The sequence below is a fragment of the Anopheles coustani genome, chromosome 2 (assembly GCF_943734705.1).
Source record: "Anopheles coustani chromosome 2, idAnoCousDA_361_x.2, whole genome shotgun sequence".
NCBI lineage: Eukaryota > Metazoa > Arthropoda > Insecta > Diptera > Culicidae > Anopheles > Anopheles coustani.
In genome coordinates, this window is record NC_071289.1 from 48,016,655 (window position 1) to 48,040,430 (window position 23,776).

Genomic DNA, 23,776 nt, shown 5'->3' on the forward strand with positions numbered 1-23,776 from the left:
AGCCCGGCTAGCTCTTGACTACAAATGGCGCTTTGGACTTGTCAAATTTTCACCGAATCGTCGAGCAATTTTAGTACCTACACAAGGAAACACACAAGTGTACAGACACGGGCTACCATGTTTCACACACCATGTTGGATCGAAGCGGTACGTTCATAACACAGAAGAGGAAGATAGCTAAAATATCCTGGACGTGTAAGGGAGAAAGCATGCACCGAGTCTTGTACACAACATCCAAAGTATAGGTCAGGGGTGGTTGCGGATGGAGGAAAGTACTCGAAATCGCCTAGTGGGGTCCCGCTAGGCAGCTCGAAATATCGTTCTCAAAACGTCCTCCGCGCGAACAAACGTCCTCCATGTTTGTATGGGGATGAAACAAAAGGAGGACGTTTTTCGAGCAATCGTCCTCCTTGTCCTCCTCACCATACAAAACTGCTCGATGTTTGTGTCATGGAGGACGTTTTTGAGGACGATTTGCTCGAAATTGCCTAGCGGGGTGTCGTGTTTGTCTGACCGAGGAGCCACACGTAAGCGAACGAACGCGTATAACGAATTTTTTGGCCCGAGCTTTTTGCGGCAATCGCTGTATACCATATTTATAACAGTTGATCAGTTTTTTCTACCCGTACATGGAAGGGGAAGAATGCCCAAAAAATTCGCTCGACTTTTTCTGTGCGCTAGCGAACGTTCGCTCGAATTCTGAGCACCGAACATGAACCGAAGGAAGGAAAGAGAAAACTATCATTAGAGCGAGAGGCAGTGCTGACACACGGAAAGCTCCAGCCGCTCGAAAAAACGTTCGTTCGGTGTAAAAAGCTTCACGTGTGGCACCTCGGTGACATGTTCGATGCAGGTTGACAGAGCACCTGCATATGATTGCATGGGTTTGTTCGTTTTGTTTGTCGTGTTTGTCGTGTTTGTCTTGTTCAGGGGTCGGCATACATTTCCCTAAAGGGCCAAATGATTCAAAGGAAACTGAAACCGCGGGCCGGATACCTTAAACAATGGCTGAATATTTTCAAAGTAGTCACCTTTTTAATGCAGTATCATCTTTCTAAATAGTAAAGTTATATAAAAAGTGTTATAAAGTTATATAAATTGTAGAATTATACTTTTTAAAACATGTTCATACTTGTTTTTGTTTAATTTTGATTTTGGATCCCAACATATAACAGGAACACCGTGTTGAACAATTTTAATCCAATTTTTGGCAAGAAAACAAACCTGACAAATCCGATAAAAGTTGAATTGGGGTTTTTGTATGAACCACTAAAATTTTCTTACGGGCCGAATAAACTCAGTTGACGGGCCGGATTTGGCCCGCGGGCCGGACTTTGCCGACCCCTGGCCTTGTTCGATAGCTGACAGAGCGCTGCCATATCAGAACACCCTAAAGGTATGCAATTGATCGAACACTGGTCCGGGTGAATTGAGAAAATACTGTAAAATTATACAGTATTTTCCTCGCGCTAAAAACTCAATCTGTGTATAATCCATTCTACCCCCCGCTAGGCGATTTCGTGCAATCGTTCTAAAAGCGTCCTAAAATGAAACAAACATCAAGCAGTTTTATATGGGAAGTAGAACGGAGTAGAACGACTGCTCGAAAACGTTCTGCATTTGTTTCACCCCCATTCAAAAAAGTAGAACGTTTGTTCCGCGTGTAGGACGTTTTTAGGACATTATTTCGAGCTCCCTAGGGGGGTCGACTCGTTACGTGACTAATGCGACTCACATCAAATTCAACTAGTATCGGCCATGTCAGAATCGAATCAAATCAAATTCCCAAGGAATCGTATCTGAATCGAGTTCCATTCGAATCAAATCTTTAGAATCCGTCTAAGGATTGAATCTTCGAATCTTCCGTATCTCGATTCTGCCAACACTAATGCCTCAATGAGGCCTCCGTGTGAGCAGGAGGGAGACATACAAAAAGAGAAATTGAGAATCGAAAAGGAAAAAGAGAGCACATGAAGAAAACGCAAAAAGAGTAAGAAATACTCGCTCATCATTTAGTGATGGCGGCTTAAAGTGAATACTTGTTGTAAAATCTTTTGCTAAACGGATTGTACGCCCTCAGGAAACGAATCAAACTTTGCATTCGTTTCCGTTTTTTTATTTCGTTTTATTTGCTTCGACTCGAAAGGTGCAGTTCATGGTGGAAACATTATGCATGAATTTGCTACCCTTGAAGAAACCGTATGAGGCAGAACAGCTCAGCTGAAAAGCAGCAAAGTAGCCTTTAAGGAAGATTCCCTATGAAAGCAAAAAGTGCTCGTCGATAAATGTACGTTCATTTGTAAACTATTGATAATTTCAACGATTCAATGAGTCGTAAACGTGCGAGCAAGTCCTCTGGAGACTATCAAAACTCTTATTTCAAGTTACAAGGGTCGTGTTCACAAAAGTGCTGAATATCATTAGACATCATTTACTCCCGGATTGCTTCATTTCTTGTGCGTGGTGTAAAATCGTCGAAAATATCGTATTGTTCCAGTTCCAGCAGCAGCATCGGTTAGGAAACGGAAAGAAAGCCCTGCTTACAGAAGAAATTTAGTTGCCCGGCTGACGGGTTTTTCGGATGATCAGAGAACCAAGCCAGAAACAGAAGCAAAAAAGAACATATTACGGCATTAAATGGTAATGCATGCCAGGAAACCGCAACGTTTGTTAAGCGATGGGTAAATTTCAAATTCCTTTTTTCTTTTGCGTTTTCCACACTAAACTGCACATTCCGCCAAACTCCGTCTCAAAGATAAAGTAGTATTCCTTTTTGTTGTGAATCAATTTGAGAGGAAACTACAGGCATTAGAATGTACTTTTTCTCGGCTGCTAGATTTCTTCTTTCCCTGCGAACTGTTTCACTCAGTGTCATCGTTGACAGTTTCGTGCGCGAGATGACACCAAAAGGAGTCGATTCTGGTCAGCAAAATTTTTGCCACTACGACATGATTCGATGCCATAACGTTTGTTTGCTCACTTGTTTCGCGTTAAAGTAAAACTGTATATATTCGCTGTGCGATCTGATGATCCTAGTCAGGGTCGTTTGTTCGCAGTGCGTAGGAAGAAGAATTGAGCCAGCATCGGCCGCATCAGAACATTCCACAAGGACGAGAATAGTAATCTTTTTCCTGCATTTTTCTTGCAGGTACCATCAATCTCATCAGTATCAGGTAAGTTTTTTTTATCATGTTTAGAACCGCGATAAATGTTTCGTTCGAACTGGGCTTCTTCGACCAAAACAAAAATCACGAGCCACCAAATCGTGCAACTTCATTGGCTGGCTGTGAAGCAAATCTAAACCTAACAGGATCCGAAAATGCCTTGGTTATTGAGGATAGGAATGTGGTTAGGATACAGTTGTATGTATTACTACAAATGCCTAATTTATTCCAGAATTCTAAGTATAGTTCCTCCAAACGGGACTACGAACGAGAAGCGGGTTCTCGATCTACCAACTATGGGCGGGATAGAGACAACTCACCTACCGGAGGAACGTTGAATAATGGTAAGCCGACGATGTGTCGACAAATTGAACACAAGGCGTGCTCTGGTTGAACATCAATTTAACTAACATCGAAAACAAATATTTATTCTTGTGTCTATGCAGATTCCCCTCGGGACCGGGAGAGAGATCGCGACCGCGATCGTGAAAGGGATAGAGAAAGGGATCGTGATCGATATCAATCTTCAGGGTACACAATGAGCAAGTTGCGAGACAAGGAGCGGGAGCGAGACTACAAAAAAGACAAATATTCAGGTTAGTTATTTATAAGACACGATAGAACAATTGAAACATAAAATTTCCTTCTGGTCCATTGCAGATTCGTTACGTTCGCCGAAGCGTAGTCGGACTGAACGAGACTCCGATCATCGAACTATTCATGACAGAAGATTAAAAGCAGTGACACTGCTGGATAAGCGTGGAGTTGCTGGTGATGATCGCGAACGCGATAGAGAACGCGAGCGAAACGAGCGGGAACGAGAACGGGAACGGGATCGGGACCGTTTAAGAGATCGCGAACGCGACAGAAGTGGCAATGGCGGAGGCAGTGGTAGCACTGTAATAGGAGGCTCTATTGGTGGCAGCACAGTTGGGGTGGTAGGAACCAGCTCGGCCACCATTATTGCAAATGCTTTAAACAATGCCAGTGGTAGTGGTTCTACTACCTCTGGTTCAAATACTGCTGGAAACGCCGGTATAGGCACTGTCTGTGGTGGGGGTACTGGTAACAGTATCGATCGAGACCGGGTAAATCGAGTCGGCGACTGGAGCGAGCATGTTAGTTCATCTGGGAAAAAGTACTATTACAATTGTAAGACGGAAGTTTCACAGTGGGAAAAACCACGAGAATGGATTGAAAAGGAAAGGTAGGCAATATTGTAATTTATTTAGACTGCCCTGAAAAATAATAACTATCTTTTTATAATGTTTTAGCACACGCGTGTTGACTAAAGACCAGCATCGCGATTATCGCGATAAAGAACGCGACCGTGACAGGGAACGTGATCGTGATGAACGGTACAGTTCGTCAGTCATCAATCGGTCGGGAGTCTCGTCGTATGGCAAGCATTCCAGCAGCGGCAGCAACAGTAGTGGCAAGAATAACACTCGTGTACGATGGCAAACCCACGAATCTGCGACATCTCACCGGAGGCGATTTGATGGAGAAAATTTGGAAATGGATATAAGCCCAGGAGATTCTACACCTACGTCCGAGGCAAGTTACTCACACTCAAGTACGCCGACCACTGCCCAACAGCAGCAGGGAGCACCAGGGCATAATTGTGCGGTGGGAGTTGGTAGCAGTGGCCACGCAGGGACAACAACAACGTCAACTGTTCCCTTGTCAGCGAATTCGGTTCAACCGAACACCACTGGCAATTGTGTTTCTTCGGATGGAACGAGCCACAACTTGTCGGGACATTTGCTTCAACGGGCTGTAAATCCAACAGTAAACCAAACGGGATCGTCAAACCACTCACAAGCAGTGTCGTCGAACCATCAGCAGCAATCACAACACAATGTAACGTCATCATCGAGCTCGTCCTCATCGTCATCTTCATCGTCTGGTAATAGTGTATCGTCCCCTTCACTGCATCTCGCCTTGCATGGTTCCGGCAGCACTGCCCCTATACTACCGGGAGCACATATTTCGATTACGGACGGAGCTATGCTTAACTCAAATACTCCTGGACCTCCACCGTCATCGATGACCGTACGTGTCCATTTTTGTATTAAAGTTTTCATATGATCTGCATATTAACTAGGAAAATTTATTCGATTAAATTCCAGAGCTCGCAACAATTGCATCTGCCAGCGCACCTGCAATCGCAACAAATATCTACGCTTGTACAACGGTCACCGCAACAGCAGACGCCACAGTTATGTCAACCCCCCAATGTTCATGGTTCTTTAAGTAGCACTAGTACCGGAATCAATGTTGCTACTTCTTTAGCAGGATTACCGAAAATTCTTTCGCAAATAACTGGCAACAAATCGATAGAACACAATGACCTCAATCCTCAAAAAGCGCTTCAAACAATTAATAATGCGCTTATGATGCAACAGCAATCTCGTTCGCAAAATTCCGGCACAGCGCACGAGTTGGGTGGAAATAGTTCATCGATGGCTAGTTTAAGGTATGTGCTGGGTCTATTTGATTTATCTCGATATCGTACGTTCTAATCCTTTTTTTTTTTTGTTTCGTTTTAGGGAGCATGCTCTCAATTCACCACTGTACAACGTCTCTAACTTGTCTCACCCGATAATGTCATCATCACTTTCCAGTGGATCTGGAAATCATACGAATCACAACACACATAACCACACCACAAGTAGTCTTGGAATATCTCAGACAAATATGTTGCACGGCGGAGGACTGGGAGGGTGTATTAGCAATGTGGGTAGCAACAATACAATTCTTACGGGAGATGGCCCTCCGACTCCAACACAGGAACTTGATCTACCGCTTGTTGATCATAGGAAATGTAGGTTGACTCCTTCTATTTCCATTGCGAAAGATAATGGAAGTGATGGATTTGGATATAATAACTATACTGTTTACTTTATATCAATCTTTAGAATTTACCATTAAATTTGTGCTTACTTTTACAGTAGATGGACTAGGCAGTGTCGCTGTTACGACGACTGCAACCAGTGCTGTAAGCAGCCTGCAAAGTGTCATGGCATCGTCACAGTGTGGCCGATCTCAAGGACCGAATCTAACGCCTAGCTTAGCAAAGTATTTTCGAGCTGATTTAATATCCCATGTCACTGGATGGCCATCAGAAATTTTAGAAAAGACGGTTTGTTTTTGCTCATTCATTATTCCTGGTACGACATAAGTTTGAATGCCTCCTAATTATTTTTTGTTCTATTTTGTAGGTTCAAAAGCTGTCGGAGGAGGCCCACATTTTAGGTGATTTACAATGCAGCAAAATATCGGCCGAATTGAAATGTGCGAGGAGTTTAGTTAGAATAACGGAAATCACTGCAACATTGCAGGAACAAAAGTAAGTACTTCAAGAACTGGCTTCATTATACAGTACACTCTTTCTAAATAGTAGTAAAGTAAGAGTACGGTGTATAGTGTTAAATCTAATGTTTAACTGTGTGCTTAAAATTTTGGCGATAAAAGACTTTCTTAGTTCCTGTTCTTTCTACCGTTGATCAGATATGATTATTTATGTATACGAATAACGATATGTTCGTACAAAATCTTGTTATAATTTATTTTACATTTTTTTTTACATCTGCTGACAACAGCGGTACTCGCTATTTTTAGAAAACTGACAAAAAGTAGTCGGGAAATCATACAAAACAGTACAGAAAATACTTTCTACTCTGAAGTATTTCCCTGATGTTGTGTTAATATTACAGACTTGTGTAAAAATTATGGAATATAAAATAGTATGGAAATGCTGTTTCGGGCACTGCGAGATGAACTGTGTTTAATACTATCGCTATTAAACAAAGATTGTAAATCTTGGTTGATAGTAGCATAATTTTTGAAACATAAGCATATTTTAGTAGACATAGCAATCAGAAATCTATTGAACTGGAATTTCAGTTGATCACCTTAAGATTTTACGATAACTTTTGGTTGATACATTACACCGGAGATGCTATTTGCTTCGAGAGGAACAATATTTTAACAAAAGTAAAAATGATGGATTGTTCTATTCACTGTCCTCTGATGCACATTTAGATACGATGAGTTTTCGAACCAGAGAAATTCTTAGAAATATTGCTCTAGTTGGGGCACTTATTTTAGACTCAGCATTCCAAATCTGCTTAATCATGCGTCTCACCCAGGCCGACATGACGGTAAAACGACCGGTTCTTGAAAAACATTTCAACATAGCTCTTGTTTTTCCATCTTCCATCTAAATCACCTCACGAAGAAAATGGCATTTGCTTCTTTTTCTTCCTGCTGTGCATTGACTTTTGTGATGTAGTGTATTTCTGATAGCTATTTTATAATCCTTCGAAAGACTATCATCAATCATGAAACATCCATTTTCATAACGAGACCAGACAAAACCTTGAGAACCCTTTGTTCTTGAATTTCATTGAATTAAAGTTACATCGAAGTGTATGTATACACGATAGCCTAAGAGCATTTTACTGGTTAGGAGTAGTTAATAGGTTTATTAATTCAGAATTGATTACCGAAGAAGTTGTGCAGTTTTCCGTTGATTGTCGTGTGTTTGCCACGTATTTTTAACATAGCGCGGTATTTTGTTCCCAAGCCAAATATAGTCTAAATTTGTGGATCTAAGAAAAACAAGAAAATAGACAAATACGTATGATTCTGTAAATTTGTTATATTTTTTTTTACAAAATTCTAAAGGCATGATTATGAGCCACTTTAAGTGGCTGAAAATGAAAACTCTATTAAGGCCTACCTTTAGCACCTTTAAAAAAAATATTTAAAGAAATTATTTAATATTAAAATGTACATGGCAAAAAATAATTTATTTGGACTTGGAGGATTCTTTTCAAAAACTTTCTTATTTGGTTCAGATCATGCAACTAAATTTTAATAAAGTGTAACCCATGCATCTATCATTAGATTTATCGCAACATTCCATGTCTGTAAAAATCATAACTAAGATTCGTTTCGTTTATTTCATTCCAGAATAATGTATCTACGGCAGCAAATACGTAGATTAGAGGAATCCAAGTCGGAAAATTCATTCATGTCATCAGATGATCTATAGCGCTAATGTATGATTAGTAAGCAAGATCAACAAAGTATAACAATACAGTACAGAATAGAGCGATCCGATAGGCAACATGTATGATTGTAAGTTTATAATAAAATTTAAGAAAATGTATGAAAAAAACTATATGATCCCTAAGAAAAAATAAACAGATACACAAATACACACTTAGTGAAAATGAGTACAATGAGGTTCAAATAAAAGTGGATAATAACAGAAGATGGATGATAACCATATTTAGTAAGTTTTAAACATTCCATAGAAGCATCAAACAATGTTAAACCTCCGTAACGTCCGATACTAAACAAAACTCATATATTGTATAGGACAAAACTCTCAAACGACTTTGTGGTAAAATTATCATTCCACCTACTAACATTGTTTGGAACTCGAGACGAGAATCACTTATCTTTCCGCTTATTGTCATGAGAAGAAAATGTGGTGATTATTGTTCCATAGGTTATTTGGAAATAATGCACAAGTTCTGGATATTTAATCAAAATCGAATAATAAGTCCGTCGATGGTGACACTCATAATTGCAGCACATTCTAGTGGAATTCGGATCTACAGATGTCCAAAAGGAGAACAGAAAACCAGGGTTCTCCCTAGGGAGGGAGGGGGGTTTGGTCCTGCTTTCGATAAACACAAATGCTCTTTTAACACGTTAAGCGCTATGCCCAAATTGCACTGCTTTCCGTTCTGCCAGCAATTCGTAGAAACGCCGGCCTACCTAACGGGTTCTGTCGGTCCAAGCAGACCGACGCCGGCTTACGGGGAAGAACACTGTCGGCCCCACGGGGCCGACGTAGCGCTTAACGTGTTAAACGAAAAACTCGCAATAATGATGTTATTCTTTCCTTTTTTTCAAAACCGATCAATCCCGTGTGTTACAACAGTAACGGGTACTGCATTTTTTTTATGTTTCTAGAGTAGTACACTTTCATCCTATTACCGAATCATACAAACAATATCGTAATACGTTTTGCAAATGTTCAAAATGATTGAGATGAAAATTCCCATTGGTGGTAGGCTAGAATTAAACACACTATTGAAGATGCTTATAAACATGCTATCCGTTGGTGTTTCTGTATTTTCGTATACCAAATTAGGTATCAAGCCTAGTTGAGATCGGTCATTCTAGTTCGCCCGCGATCTACTTTAGATAGCTTGTTCATATTTGGTCGGGAATTACGAACAACTCTGAACATGAAAATGTGTTCCTGTCGTTATTACAGGAATCTTATCTCTATTTTTTTTTTGCGGTATGCTATAGCGAAAAGTATGGCAACTGTCCATACTTTGGACTTGGATTTAGATTGTGCCCCAAATAATGGTGCGGTTAAAAAAGTCGTCTTTCAAATATTAGTTTTAGTAGCAAATGAGGATGCAAACTTATTTTACTATACTTGATAATTTGCTTTTTAAAGTATCTCTGGCGAGTTGAACGACGTGAATTAGGCATTTTTAATTTGTGTTAGATAAATTAATGTAGTAAAAATTTTGGTAGTATTGATAGGTAGTGATCGAATTGAAAGAGTGCAATTTTAGTAGCCGGTGGTGGTAAGTGACCATAGAAACGTATTCCGATGGAAGGAAATGGCAAATACATCTGTAAGCACTACACCACAACACTTTCGGCCTTATATGTAGCTGTCAACAAGGATTTCTAGAAGACGATCATTTCTTCAAAAGCTGATTTTGTCCACTTTTCTATCTCAACTCATAAGCTTCTCTAAATTAATCATGCCAATCACATTTGTTTTAGCGAATCTTTAATCATGGATCCCAGCACACCATATTCGTACGTCACAAAACATTGTTCATTAAACACCGTTCTTTTCACCGATCTGTCAAATGGCGTTTTTATTTCGTTAAACGTGTTACATAATTTTCTTCCATCTTCGTTTATTTCCACTAGACCCGGACTCACTATTTCGTTACTCAGCTAGCACCAGCACATCGATGGTGGCGTAATGTGTTCTGGAAATGAAATATATTTGACATTATATAACATCGCAAAAATTGGCATGAGAATTACTTACCATTATGCTGCGAGATGGTATGGAAACGAACCTCGAATCGTTTAATGATACTTGTAGTTTCGGTGGTGCTTCAATTTGCCATAGTTAATAGTGTAGAAGAACACCATTCCTCCGACGATAACCTGAAAGAAGGGCGCAATGCCAGTGCGCTTTGGTTGCATGTACTTATGCTGCCATCTCCAAAAGGCACGGCTAAAAACTCCGGCCAGGGCTCGTGGGTTCTTATCGCGACGTCCAAACCATGAGCCCAGCTCTGCCAATTTTACTTGACCGAACGGAGTATCGGGCTTGCCGTAGAAACGGGCCGGATCATAGGGTCCGTGAACCTTCGGATTGTATTCTACTGGATAATCACCGATGGCCATTTTAACAACTGATCACTATTCCTCGGGCAACTGCAGCTGAGGATGGCAAGATCTGACAGAGGAGCAGCCTCGAATCTAGTGTTGGCAGAATCGGGACTCGGAAGATTCGATGATTCGATCCCTGGACGGATTCTAAGGATTCGAATCTCATTTGACGGATTCTGAAGATTTGATTCGATTAGGATTTGAATCAGATTTGATTTGTTTGGGACTCGAATCAGATTTGATTTATTTGGGACTCGACTTGATTTGGTTCTGACTAGACCCCAATCTATTTCTCGAGGTCCACACTACAGCGCGACGTCCCGTTTCAAAAGTAGCCCAGTTTCGGCAGAACAATCGCGCAAGCCAAGCGCGACAGAGGTAGGAGAGTATGTGGAAATATGTATCACATTGGGGCGCAAACTCGGCTAAAATTGTTTATTGAATTTTGAGGTAGTTATGCATGATATTTGTTTAGCTACGTATTTTATGCACCCTGAGTGAGTTTGGCGCTTCCACATTTGAAATTCACTGAGAAAACAAACTTAAACAAACAACGACGATATTTTGGCCCGCCGTAGGAAGTATAGATTTCCACATCATCTCCTACTTGTTGAAGAGCAGTTTGTTTACGTTTCAGCACCCGAAAAAACTTTGGTAAAAATATCAATTAAAACGGAGTTTGATAACTGGATTACATTTGTGAAGCCTAAAAATAAGTAGTACAACGAAAAATCCGATGTTTCGTGAAGAATATTGCTCGTTTTGTTCGCGTTTGTGATTCGGTTTGTTTACGTTTTGTCCAGCTGTCGGTTTGTTTACGTTTCGAATTGACATTTGACAAGAGCTAGCACGATGTCGTGTTTTTCGCTGTTTCTACACTAGCGCGATTTGTGTGACAGATTTTTTGTATGGAGTTCGGCCCCCTGTCAGGCGACGTCGCGATTCGTGACGGGACGTCGCGCAGTAGTGTGGACCCCGAGTAACTCGGGTGGGTTCATCCCGAACAAATCGCCTTGATTTTTTTAGAAAAATGAAGGAAAAATTTGACAATCGTTCCGGGTTTTGTTTATGTTTACAATTTGCCATTTGTTGTTTCCAAAGTTCTTTCCGATAGCGTAAGAATGCCGTATTTATCCTGTTCAGCTGTTTTTTCCATAAATAACTCATGGAATGAGAAAAAATGCGATATAATGAAGATATTGTCGTTTTAACAAACACGTTTCTTGTAGCATTGTAGCAACAAAGTGTTAACATATGTACCTTTGTACGACCAACCTCATTTACTACATGACTTTGCAATATATCGTAGATGGAACTGTGTCCTCAGTAAAGTTGTGGCTAATGAGGGCAAAGAATTCCGGTAACCGTATCAACTGGAACCAGCAGCTTGCTAACGCGTCGGTATCCTTTTGTTGGTAAACAAAACCAGGAACGATTGTCAAACATTAATTTCAAAATGGCTGCCACGACCAGGCCTTTGAGCTCACCTCCCTTAACCCCTGGTCACAGCTTTGCGCAACCGCATGCGGTTGCGTTTTTTCCCATGGGAGAGATAGGAGCTGTCATGGGCTGTCACCGCAGACGCAAGACCTTGCGGTTTCTGTACTAAAAAATCAAACGAGTTTGATTCTTGCCGCAGACTCTTGCGTTTTTATATGTCAACTGTTAATATTGTTCCTAGTAGACTTTAATGAGATTGTATGCTCATATAAGTGGTATATTCAAACATTAAAGTATTATTTTTGGCAAAAATCTGTGCTCGTTTGACAAAAACGCAACCGCATGCGGTTGTGGAAAGCTGTGACCACAGGTTGAGCAAGATTTGGTTGCAAATTTTTCCGACAGATGGCGATACCATAAAATCTGCATATTGACAGTGAAAGTTGGTGCCAACATTGGCAATGTGTGCAAGCTTTAAGAGAGGTGAGCTTAAAAGCGCCCTACGCGCGAAAAAATGTTCCACTTGCGTGTATGGGGGCGAAACAAATGTACGACGTTTTCGAGCAATGGTTCTGATTACCATAAAAAACTTTTCGATGTTTGTTTCATGGTAGAACGTTTTTAGGACGATTGCACGAAATCGCCAAGCAGGGTTTTCTAATAAAATCAAGTCGATTTGCCATTTTCCCGTTTTTTCCAAGTGTTGTTTACATTTTGTATAGGACAGCGTCGAGAAAACTAACAGGTGCCGTCGTTTCCATCCCAGCAATCATGATGACCTCAAATAATTGGCAAGAGTTTTCGACACCTGAATCCGGAACAAAAGATACATCTGTAAATTAACTGGATTTTGTTGTGAAATTCTGTATTTTTTGTGAATGATTAAAAGCAATATTAATTACAGTTCAATTTAAAATGCAATCTAAGTACATTTTCACAAAAATTCCATTTCACGCTCGATACCAACAAATTTAAGCTGTTCTGTTGGTCCGTAGCGATAATCAAAGAATAGTTCCTCCCCTGGTTGTATAGCACGTTTTGCAAATATTCCAATGCGATGATCTCCGTTAACCATCATGACCTTTGCGTAGCAGTTGGGATTGATCGAATGGTTAGCGAAGCGAATTTTATTTCCCTTCCGTGTAGCGTCAACAACAAAATCTACAAAACGTGGAATAGAAAATTTGATTAAAAAATGTGAAAAAGGGATTTATGTGAATATTTACTAACCATTGTTCAGATTGAACAGAAAACTGCACATGTACTTGTCGTAAACCTTGCCGCGTCGGTCTGCCTCATCTTGGGATATAATTTCCCCACAATACTCAGAAATGAACTCATTTTTCTGTGCACTTTCTTTAAGGAAAATGCCCCAGCCCGCAACATCCGATGGGGCCATTAAAAGATGTTTATCTGTAAGTTGTATATTTTAGAATTGGTGAAAATGTGTTTCTTCTGGTTCTTGATTTTGAAATACTTATTCTAAACGTACGCAAAGCACGCTGCACGCTGACATTTTTGCATGTAATCTTGTTTATCTCGTAATGATCTGCCCCGCAAGTTTGACATAAATCTGGATCGCACTCACGCACTGCCAAGTAACAGGGGCATTGTTTAGTGTTGCATTGAGCCTTACACCGACACCCTGGGAATCGGTTTTGACACTCGCTGCTGCAGTTGCAAAACTTTTCGCAAAAGTTTTGCGCTCCATAGCATGGACAGTTTGAATCGCACTGCCCGGGATGGTCGCAAGGTGAATAGTTGAACACATGGTTCGAGCTCGACTCCTTGCGCAATTGTATCTTGCGGCAATGCACCGACCATAGCCGATGCTTTTTCTTCTTCTTGCGGGGTGGTGTATTGTCTTTGTTGAGCTCAATTGGCATGAAATCGGCTGCTTCCTGTTGGGCAAATTCGTAGACCTGTTGACATGTTTTTACCAGCATAGCTTCTGCGATGGCGCAAAAATTGTTGAGATACGTTTTTTGCAGTGTGCGGAAGAATGATTTATCGGAACCGTTCCACCCATTATCCGCGGTTTCAAATAGTTCAAGCAAACTCGCTCCATTCCTCATCGCTTTGTTGAACGGGGCATCTTTGCTATAGCGACTGCTATCGTTGCTGTCTTCTGAGCTGGCTTCATTTCCCGAGTCCATCGTTGCAACTGATTTGTTGCTATTGTCCGCAGCCATCTTTTCCTTCATTCCATCCTGAATAAAAAGGAAAACAAACTCATTTATAAGTACTGTTGGCACCAGGGCTTTCTTTTCTTCCACGGTGAAGCTCTAGCTTGCTACTCAATTTCACAATGGCATTTCATTTCAGTGAATATAGCCTCGATTTGATTCTCTTTTGAGCATTACTGTGGGTGATACATCTTCTTCATCTCAAATAGCACACGACATACGGCAGCTTCTAATGCGAACATTAGAATCGTTAAAACTTAAGTTGCTATCAAAGTTGATATGTATGGAACATTTGTGCGACAAAATGCACCTGATAGATTTAGAGATACACAGAAAATAAAATTGAGCAGTCGTAATAACCCTTCGAGTTAAACATATTTTGGAGGCAATCAGTTTGCGTCAATATGTAATACTTACCAGGAGTAGATAACATGTCTCACTGCAAGGTTTGCTTGGAATTTTAAGTTCTGGCCATCGTCGTCTTTGCAAGTTGGGTCCCGGGTGACATGCTTGAAGACCTACAAATACAAATAAAAATTTAAGATAACGAACACATGATGTGGACTACAGGACTACTAAAACAAAGCATCAAAAATCAACAAATCGAATCAAAGTGCGTCATATGAACAATCAATATTAATTTGGCCGCTGAAGGGTTAACATCCATAGCCTGAAGAATACGAGTAGACTTCGTAGTAAAGTGTGAAATTGGATATACTAGATACTGGAATAAACTAGATTGGCTTACTTGACAGTTAAGCTTCCATGCAAAGAAGTTCGTCTAATATTGATCGCAAAGAATCACGTTGCGATCTAACCTTTCTTTAACGAATAAGTTTTTTTTCTGATGAAACATTTCATTTTTTGAGAGCTTGTACTCTTCCGTTAACTCTACGTTATTTACAAATGATCGTCTTGATATACGGATACTTTTATTAGCCAAATTTATAAATTATTAATTATAAACTGGATAGAATAATAAAAATTGTTTAATATGCCCTTTGTGTGGGTTGGCAACAATAAAAAAACCCTATGTAAAATCATTCAACATATAAAATCCTTACAACTGAATTCAAATAAAACACACAGCATAAAATCATGAACCAAAAATTATTTGCAATATCTGTGAAAATCTACAGATATAGGATAAAAAAATTCAATAAAGTCTAGTCTTTTACTTTTGATTCGATTATATTGTACTCTTGATGTAAACGTTTAAAGGATTTAAGAACGTTATGCAGTTATGAATAAAAAAGATGGAAATGGTATGATGCATATGGTGAAACATTCAGTACAGTTGACATGAAGTATTTAAATTACTTATTTTGTGGAAACCAATGTACTAAGAGTAATTTAGTTTTACTTAATTAATACAGCCCGAAGAAACGTGACTATTTATTCGTTGGATGGTAAAAAGATCAGAAGCAATATGAAAAATTAGTTCTATCATTTGAATTCAGATACAAAATAATTAGGCTATAAGCAAAACATGTCTGACTATTAAGCAGCATGTGATATTTTTCTGTGCCACACTAAAGATGGTCACTTTAAACGGACCATGAATATGTGATTTAGTCGGGAGTTTCTTTTGGAAAAAAGTTATGAAGTAAAAAAACGGACTTCAAAACACCCATTGTTTTGTGAAAGGAATCAAGAGGGTAAACCCATACTTAAATGACAAAACATTTATCTTACGATCCTCAGTGGTCTGAAAGCGAGTTGCTCATATTTGGAAGAACAATTACCAATAGTCAAATAAACTTCAGTTTTGCATTTATTCGATCATTCACTATATGGCACGTAACTTCATGTCAACCACACTTAATCATCAGAAATTCGTTTTATTCATTAATCGGAAGTGAACTGCCGATCCGGCGATCCAACAAGCGCCGAAAATATACGTAAAATCTGGGTAGATAAATTAAGTAATCAACTTATTGTGCGTTCACACGAAATATTCGTAATTCAATAATGACACAGGACAATTGTGGTACTAGAATGAAGAATCAAAATTAGGCATTAAGAAAACAAGCTTCATTTATCTTGGCGCACTTTTTAAATCTAGATACGTAAAAGAAAGCGAATGGAGACGAGATATGAATGACGCACGAAATGTGTCGTTTTTTTGTAAAATGAGAACATTAGTACAAGTTTTTGTTTTGGTTCCACCATCCATTAAACAAGCACAACTTACGATTTTGAGGCTGGCCAATAGAAGATGGCAGTCCTGCGGTAGACCACAAAGAAGAAGCAGTAGGTGGTTGTATGACAATTGATCGGTAGATACAATTTAGAATGATCGAAACTACGTGTACCTATGTACCGTTTTACGACAATGTCCCAATATTGCATACATGTTAAGGGTAACTTCCTACACGGAGAAGCACAAAAGTAAGATGAAGAGCTCCTTTCAAATTTTGGATTCTTTACATATGTTTAAAACAACCACAATTTAACCAAAAGAAATGACGAGCCAAGCGAAAGACTAAGATATTCGGGGTCTTTAATGATAATAAAATTAAACTCTTTTCCCAGTTGACAGAAACTAATGCCAATGTGGAGATACTCTATATATGCGTACCTGGTTCTGCATTTAGAAAAATAAAAACAATAGTAACATACGATACTTACGATGTAAAAAGCAGTCGTATTTAAAGCAACGCCGGCAGAACAGTGTATGGTAAGAGTGAAGCGTTTGCTCTCGCGATACCGACTCAGCACGCTGTCCATCGATGTTCGGTGTGCATTCTGGCGGTCTTTCGGGGTCTACACGTTCAGTGAGTTCAATATATTTGTCTCGGAGCTCTTCAGCTGACCCCTGTTCTGGAAATTGAGAACTTATTGCCTGAAATATGATCGGTGCTGGAAACGCCTTTACACTTGGCAGATCATTTCTGCCATCTGTGAAATGCTCAATTTCTTTACAATCATCTCTCTCTGTGCCATCGACGTACGTTTCTGGTTCGTTATTTTTTTCAGTTTTCTTCATTTTACTTTTTCTTATGGATTCGTCTGCTTTTGAGGCATCAATAATTTCACCAGAAGATGACGATCGCGAATGGAGTTTTTTGACGTCCGGCTCCGCTGCATCTTTGGCCATTACTACCATCAACGCGTGGACGAGCTCGACAAACATGGCATCATCTATGAAACTTCCTTCCTTGTCTCCATGCACTTTGCCATCATAATTTTTTATAAGCTCTTCGATGAACGATCCATCTTGATCCAGTACTTCGTCGCCCATGTAGGGTATGTTGTGAAGAACAGTTTCATCTTCCACCATGAAATTTTGCTGCGTCGGTGCCCAGGTATACATCGTCGGTATCGGAGTGACCGCGTTAACGACACGGATCGGTACCGATTGATGGTTTCCATCTTGATCGACAGTTTCGGCTTTCTTCATACATCCGACGTGCGGTAATTGCTCAACGTCGCATTGCGTCCAAGTGGCATTTGTTGACAACCAGGTATCATTTTCCTTAACCAATTGATCCAACAACTTTTGCCTGTGAAAGGTACATCAGGGCGTTATCACAAGAGGAAGCGAGTAGTATCTACTTGCAGAAAAGTTACCTGTTTCGATTCCATGCTGATCTTACGTCGTCCACTTTCTTATGCCTCTTACTTTGACGAATTTTCATGTACTCTGTTTTCACGCGTTTCTTCCATTCTAATGACACTTTATACTTCGACATTTTCAGTGTTGGCACCCGCCGTATAACCGTAAACACTTTACGGATAGTACCAAATTCACAATATTATGGGATTACAAGCACGAAACAGAGAATGGTAGGAAATTAAAGACGCCAAAAGGAGTAGAACGAATGCATCAAAATCTTTTCATCACTAGCGCTTCACAGGAACTGAGCGCGCATTTCTTCTATTTCTGTCATTCTTGTTCTACGGTGTAGTGTGACCAGAATCAGGCTTCCGAAGATCCGCAGATTCAATCCCTAGACGGAATCCAAAGATTTGAATCCCATTTGAAGGATTCTAACACGCTTTCCAGACTACACCGTCGCGTAACGCGACGTCGCCTGACAGGCGCTGAACTCCATGCATAAAAAACCTAGCGCGATTCGCGCGACATCGCGCAAGGTTATTTTTATATGGAGTTCAGCTCCTGTCAGGCGACGTCGCGCTGTAGTGTGGACCCCGAGTAAAGCAAGCCGTACTCGGGGTCCACACTACAGCGCGACGTCCCGTCTCAAAACGCGACGTCGCCTGACAGGCGGCCGAACTCCATACAAAAAAAAATGTCGTACAAATCGCGCTAGTGTAGAAACAGCGAAAAACGCGACATCACGCTAGCTCTTGTCAAATGTCAATTCGAAACGTAAACGAACCGACAGCTGGACAAAACTTAAACAAACCGAATCACAAACGCGAACAAAACGAGCAATATTCTTCACGAAACATCGGATTTTTCGTTGTACTACTTATTTTTAGGCTTCACAAATGTAATTCAGTTATGAAACTCCGTTTTGATTGATATTTTTACCAAAATTTTTTCGGGTGCCGAAACGTAAACAAACTGCTCTTCAATAAGTAGGAAATGATGTGGAAATACACATACTCTCCTACCTCTGTCGCGCTTGGCTTGCGCGATTGTTCTGCCGAAACTGGGCTACTTTTGAAACGGGACGTCGCGCTGCAGTGTGGACCCCGAAGTAGACGTTGCGAACTTGTTCGTGCGAACAATTTGACAACCATGCATTGCCTGTGTTAAGGAAAGGAAAGGAAGATATAACTCGGGGTCCACACTACAGCACGACGTCCCGTTTCAAAAGTAGCCCAGTTTGTTTACGTTTCGGCACCCGAAAAATTTTTGGTAAAAATATCAATTAAAACGGAGTTTGATAACTGAATTACATTTGTGAAGGCTACCCGGTTGACAAAAATTCAAATTTTTTGCAGCTGTCATGTAGTACCAGCAAGTTTTCCATGGCAGATTGCTGGGACTCTTGCTGGAACTACATAGTACCAGCAACAATGTCAATTTCTGTCAACCGGGTAGAAATAAGTAGTACAACGAAAACTCCGATGTTTCGTGAAGAATATTGGTCGTTTTGTTCTTCTTCTTCTTCTTCTTTCGTTATGTGAGTCGGGATATATCCTCCTACGCTAAGTCGAACAATTTGTTCCCTTACTCGGGGTCCACACTACAGCGCGACGTCGCCTGACAGGAGCTGAACTCCATATAAAAAAAAGCTTGCGCGATGTCGCGCGAATCGCGCTAGGTTTTTTTAGAATGGAGTTCTGCGCCTGTCAGGCGACGTCGCGTAACGCGTTACGCGACGGTGCAGTCTGGAAAGCGTGTTACACGTAATCAGAGGCGTACCGACTCTGTCCGAACTCCTATGAAGTGGCTCGTCCTTTAGAACCGGCCATAATAGCCATATGTCCACCCGCCGTCCACGGGAGGGATAATTCCTTCCGTTGTCAGGACACAAAAACTCGTGGTCCGCTTGATTGACTCAAACAGCACGAGATGTGCGGCAGCTAGGATTTGTCTGACCTGAGCTCCAGCTCGGCGTGACCACGCGGTCGTGCCGCAAGCTAACCTTACTTTTCCGCTAACTACTTCACTTGAAACTTGTGCACTGCTAACCTCCGCTCTGATTCACTACCGAACTGGAACTGCTCGTTTTGTTCGCGTTTGTGTTTCGGTTTGTTTACGTTTTGTCCAGCTGTCGGTTTGTTTACGTTTCGAATTGAGATTTGGCAAGAGCTAGCGTGTTGTCGCGTTTTTCGCTGTTTCTACACTAGGCATCGTCTAGCGCGATTTGTGTGACATTTTTTTTTTTATATGGAGCAGCTTCGTTAATTACTCCATCTGATTGTGCAGGCTATATGTGCAATATGTGGTCATATATCACAAAATGCCTCAGAAAGGAAGCAATTATGGAGTAAATATGCACCAAACTAGTGTTGGGTCGCGAGCGAAAGAGCTACCTTAAACGCTCCGCTCACCTTACTGAGCGCGCTCAGCGCGCTCCTTACTTAAAATCAGGCAGCTCCGCAAAGAGCGATTCGCTCTTCAAATATCGCGCTAGCGAAAGAAGCCCACGAACGTAAGGAGCCCGCGAGCGCAAGGAGCCCGCGAACGTAAGGAGCCCGCGAGCGCAAGGAGCCCGCGAGCCCAAGGAGCCCGCGAGCGAAAGGAGCCCGCGAGCGTAAAGAGCACACGAGCACATGAAGTACACGAAGCGATGGGCAAATACATTTTCATCACCGATCACCAGGCGAACCGATACCCGAATACCATTGCATTAATTTAGCATTTCCTTTTCTCGATCGTTTCGTCGTTACCGTTACACGAAAAAAAACCAAGCGTAGATCGATACATGCGCACACGGTGGACAAAAGACTCGAGTAACTCGATACACGCCTACTTCGCCAGTTTATAACGGTACCACGACTGCCGGTGTCTGCAGCATGTTTTTGGCAGAAAGCGCCCGGGCTCCTTTCGCTCGCGGGCTCCTTGCGCTCGCGGGCTCCTTACGCTCGCGGGCTCCTTGCGCTCGCGGGCTCCTTGCGCTCGCCGGCTCCTTGCGCTCGCCGGCTCCTTGCGCTCGCCGGCTCCTTGCGCTCGCCGGCTCCTTGCGCTCGCCGGCTCTTTGAGCTCGCGGGCTCCTTACGCTCGCGCGCTCGTCGAATCGTAATTCGCTCACTATGGAGCTACCCCTCGCTCATCGCTCACCGCGGTGAGCGTGAGCCTTCGCTCCGCTCACTGAAAAGCAATACTTGACCCAACACTACACCAAACCCAATGTACAAATGTAAATAAGAATGTTTTTGAAAAGGCGACTTTTATGAAAATAAATATTAAAGCTCTTTATGGAAATTAATATTTTTATTTACAATTTTCAGAACGAATTTCCCGAGACATTTTAAGGAACTTTCCAGCTAAACAAAAAATATTCGAAAATATTCATACGTAACGGAAAGTTCAAATCACGAAATGAAGCATCCACTTCTACAATCGACTCTTTGAACAAAAGCGCTCACAACAGGCTCGGAAAAATGACTGCCGCTAAAAGGTGCGGCGAACGGTCTAATAGGTGCGGTCAACGCGCAAAGGGTGCTCCCATTATCTTAGAAGGGTCTGTCAACTTCCGAATGCTTTGGATGGAGTTGCAAAACGGCGCTCGCGCTGTCTTAATAGCTCCGGCGGTGGCATTAATGTTTTGGACGGTGTCACTAAACGCCTTGGCCATCGCGCTAAACAGTTGTAAAAGGTGTAATAAAACCTTCATAATTAATCAATCATCAATTTTATTCAAACTATGCCTTTTTCTACGTAAACTATCTCTGCATAATGCAAAAATTATGTTTAGAATATTTTAGGTTAACATTCATTCGGTCATTAAATCGGCAAGAAGTTCTTCACAGCGGAAATTGTCGTACTCCATAGTATCCACGGATTGCAGCTCCTCGAGCACTGCTTTCTCCATTTCTAATAATATTTTTGGTTTTTTATACTGAAAAAATAAACAAAACTATTAAATTGGCCGCTAACAATTATACAATCATGATTAGTTTCCGTACCAAAATGATCAGGGTGCTATTCTGATGTTTTGTAGTGATTTCTTCCTGTTGTGGAGCATAATTGCATCGTTGAAATTCCGGTACGAGTATCTTTTTAAAATATTTCTTATTCGATGTGCGTACAGTTATAGTTTTTTCATTCAGGTCGCAAGTAATACTGTACGTACTCAATGGATATGGAAGATTCCGAATTCTCCATTCAATTGCATTCCGTGTTAATCTTTTGGATAATATAGGCTCGCTAGACGATTCTTTAACAACAAGCTCGTTCTCTTTCAGCCCAACTGGTATTGGATCACCCAACTCGATCTGCCACTCATCCTTTCTCATCAGTTCCGATTTTGTTTTCCAGGCACGCCTTAAAATTACTCCGGTATCCATGCTATACTCTTCGACCATCTCCCGGCCATCTAAGAAGCGATAGTGAACCTTACGTATGTTTCCTTGAACTGCGGAAGTTTTTTCTGCGCTCTTTATCAACACAATCCAACTAGCGAACGACATTTCGTAACTACACCTTAAGCTTTAACTCACAAATGAGATGACTACTGATTTAATGAAAAATGTTGGGTATTTTAACAAACCATGCTGCCATAGAAACAGGTGCCGGGATATAGTGTTTAGTTTTCCATCAGTAAGAATGTTGGTAAACAAACAAAGCGTCATTATTTTTTGGCATTTAAACAAGATGTGTATATACATATGTCTTTAAGGATAGGTGGGATTGATTTGAATTTATCGTTAGCGTGCGGTAAAAATTGTCTTTAACCAAATTAAAATATCTACGGCAGAAAAATAGTTTTCAATACTAATAAAAATTTAAACATTCAATTGCAGATGCAACTGAGGAAATATTCTCAACTAGAAGACATCCCTTCTGGAACCGCAGCTCGTTGTCATGACATCTCGTAACCTCAAACAAATGAAGAAACGCATTTTAATAGATTTTTTAAGAGCCCATATCAAATTGCCAGCGAAGTGCGGCACCTACTGCTCTGTAACGATTAATCTAATAACTTAGCAGGTAATATTGAGCGTTAAAGATAGTGCATTAGTCTACTAGCGTTACAGTTAAATTTAGCGGATCACGTTTCTTTCGGTCATAGTTAGATTAAAATATATGATAAGAATGATATTGGTGTTGTGGCAAAGTGCTTTTGCATTCCTTGCGCTCAGAAAACAATAGTATACGGCTAGTTACTAGTTTCTGGTATGAGCTACCAATTGAAAAGTAGTACACACGAAAAGTACAAAGTTTTGAGCAAAACATAATATTATCAATTAATTGCATGACATTTGTTGCGTCTAGTTACGGATTGTATTGATGATACCGTTCGAAAATCTAGAAAGCATGCGCAATGCATCCCACAATCGAGACCTAGCGTCTCTTTTTATGGGTCACAACAGTGTATTCTGCTTTTGTTGTGATTGTCGGAAGGACATTCTCATCTCAGTCAAACTTCACTCTCTCGAGCTTTTGATTATGCTCACAATCATATTTTCAGGCATGATTTCATTGAGTACCACAGACCATCCCAAGTCTAATTTTTACCACGGTGCTAGCAGGACGAATCTTCCTTATCGTACATCAGGGGCAATAAGATTTCCTGAAAGTTTGCAAGCCATTATTTAAAAGAAATGCCCAAGCCTGAGTAATTTAATCGATGCACCGTACAAGTGAACGTGTGATGTGAATGATTAAAATTGAATGCTTCCTTGCCTAGAGAGAAAACGACTTCAGGTGCCAGAAATAAGAAAAAAAATACATCTGAACCAATAGCTGTGGCTGTGCTGAAGAAAAGTTTCCAGTTTATTTGTTATTAAAGTAAACAGTAAAAACCCCCATAAAAACATATAAAAGGCGACAGTGTACGCTTGCACCAAATCCAAATGAGCGAAATTTTTGGTAAAAGTCCAAATTTGAGCTTTTTCAGATAAGTTGGTTATTTCTGCATACAGTGTAATCTGTAATGTACA

At 40.8% G+C, this 23,776-nt stretch overlaps 4 protein-coding genes across 5 annotated transcripts; 1 reads left to right on the forward strand and 3 right to left on the reverse strand.

Moving 5' to 3' along the window:
- The first annotated feature begins 2,053 nt into the window (after nucleotides 1–2,053).
- On the forward strand, nucleotides 2,054–8,401 carry LOC131262376 (WW domain-containing adapter protein with coiled-coil homolog). Of its 2 annotated transcripts, none has more exons than XM_058264370.1 (11): nucleotides 2,054–2,681; nucleotides 3,149–3,173; nucleotides 3,397–3,508; nucleotides 3,611–3,760; nucleotides 3,825–4,371; nucleotides 4,439–5,219; nucleotides 5,297–5,643; nucleotides 5,717–5,991; nucleotides 6,119–6,309; nucleotides 6,389–6,516; nucleotides 8,145–8,401. In XM_058264370.1, exons 1-11 carry the CDS (start codon nucleotides 2,638–2,640, stop codon nucleotides 8,224–8,226), a joined length of 2,682 nt encoding a protein of 893 aa, XP_058120353.1. In that variant the 5' UTR covers nucleotides 2,054–2,637; the 3' UTR covers nucleotides 8,227–8,401. The 2 variants fall into 2 exon arrangements, with proteins under 2 accessions (XP_058120353.1, XP_058120354.1); XM_058264371.1 differs by having other exon boundaries at nucleotides 6,122–6,309.
- Nucleotides 8,402–10,050: 1,649 nt separating this feature from the next.
- On the reverse strand, nucleotides 10,051–10,694 carry LOC131262385 (putative ATP synthase subunit f, mitochondrial). Its single transcript, XM_058264382.1, has 2 exons — nucleotides 10,273–10,694; nucleotides 10,051–10,210 (listed from the first exon to the last, which is right to left on the reverse strand). The coding sequence occupies exon 1, from the start codon at nucleotides 10,635–10,637 to the stop codon at nucleotides 10,314–10,316; it is 324 nt and encodes a 107-aa protein (XP_058120365.1). The 5' UTR covers nucleotides 10,638–10,694; the 3' UTR covers nucleotides 10,051–10,210; nucleotides 10,273–10,313.
- Nucleotides 10,695–12,923: 2,229 nt separating this feature from the next.
- On the reverse strand, nucleotides 12,924–18,131 carry LOC131262377 (histone-lysine N-methyltransferase E(z)). The gene is made up of 6 exons (XM_058264372.1): nucleotides 17,822–18,131; nucleotides 16,880–17,754; nucleotides 14,666–14,766; nucleotides 13,555–14,272; nucleotides 13,293–13,475; nucleotides 12,924–13,223 (listed from the first exon to the last, which is right to left on the reverse strand). The coding sequence occupies exons 1-6, from the start codon at nucleotides 17,941–17,943 to the stop codon at nucleotides 12,997–12,999; spliced, it is 2,226 nt and encodes a 741-aa protein (XP_058120355.1). The 5' UTR covers nucleotides 17,944–18,131; the 3' UTR covers nucleotides 12,924–12,996.
- Nucleotides 18,132–21,555: 3,424 nt separating this feature from the next.
- On the reverse strand, nucleotides 21,556–22,418 carry LOC131262383 (protein DPCD). Its single transcript, XM_058264379.1, has 2 exons — nucleotides 21,800–22,418; nucleotides 21,556–21,732 (listed from the first exon to the last, which is right to left on the reverse strand). The coding sequence occupies exons 1-2, from the start codon at nucleotides 22,301–22,303 to the stop codon at nucleotides 21,607–21,609; spliced, it is 630 nt and encodes a 209-aa protein (XP_058120362.1). The 5' UTR covers nucleotides 22,304–22,418; the 3' UTR covers nucleotides 21,556–21,606.
- Nucleotides 22,419–23,776: the final 1,358 nt, after the last annotated feature.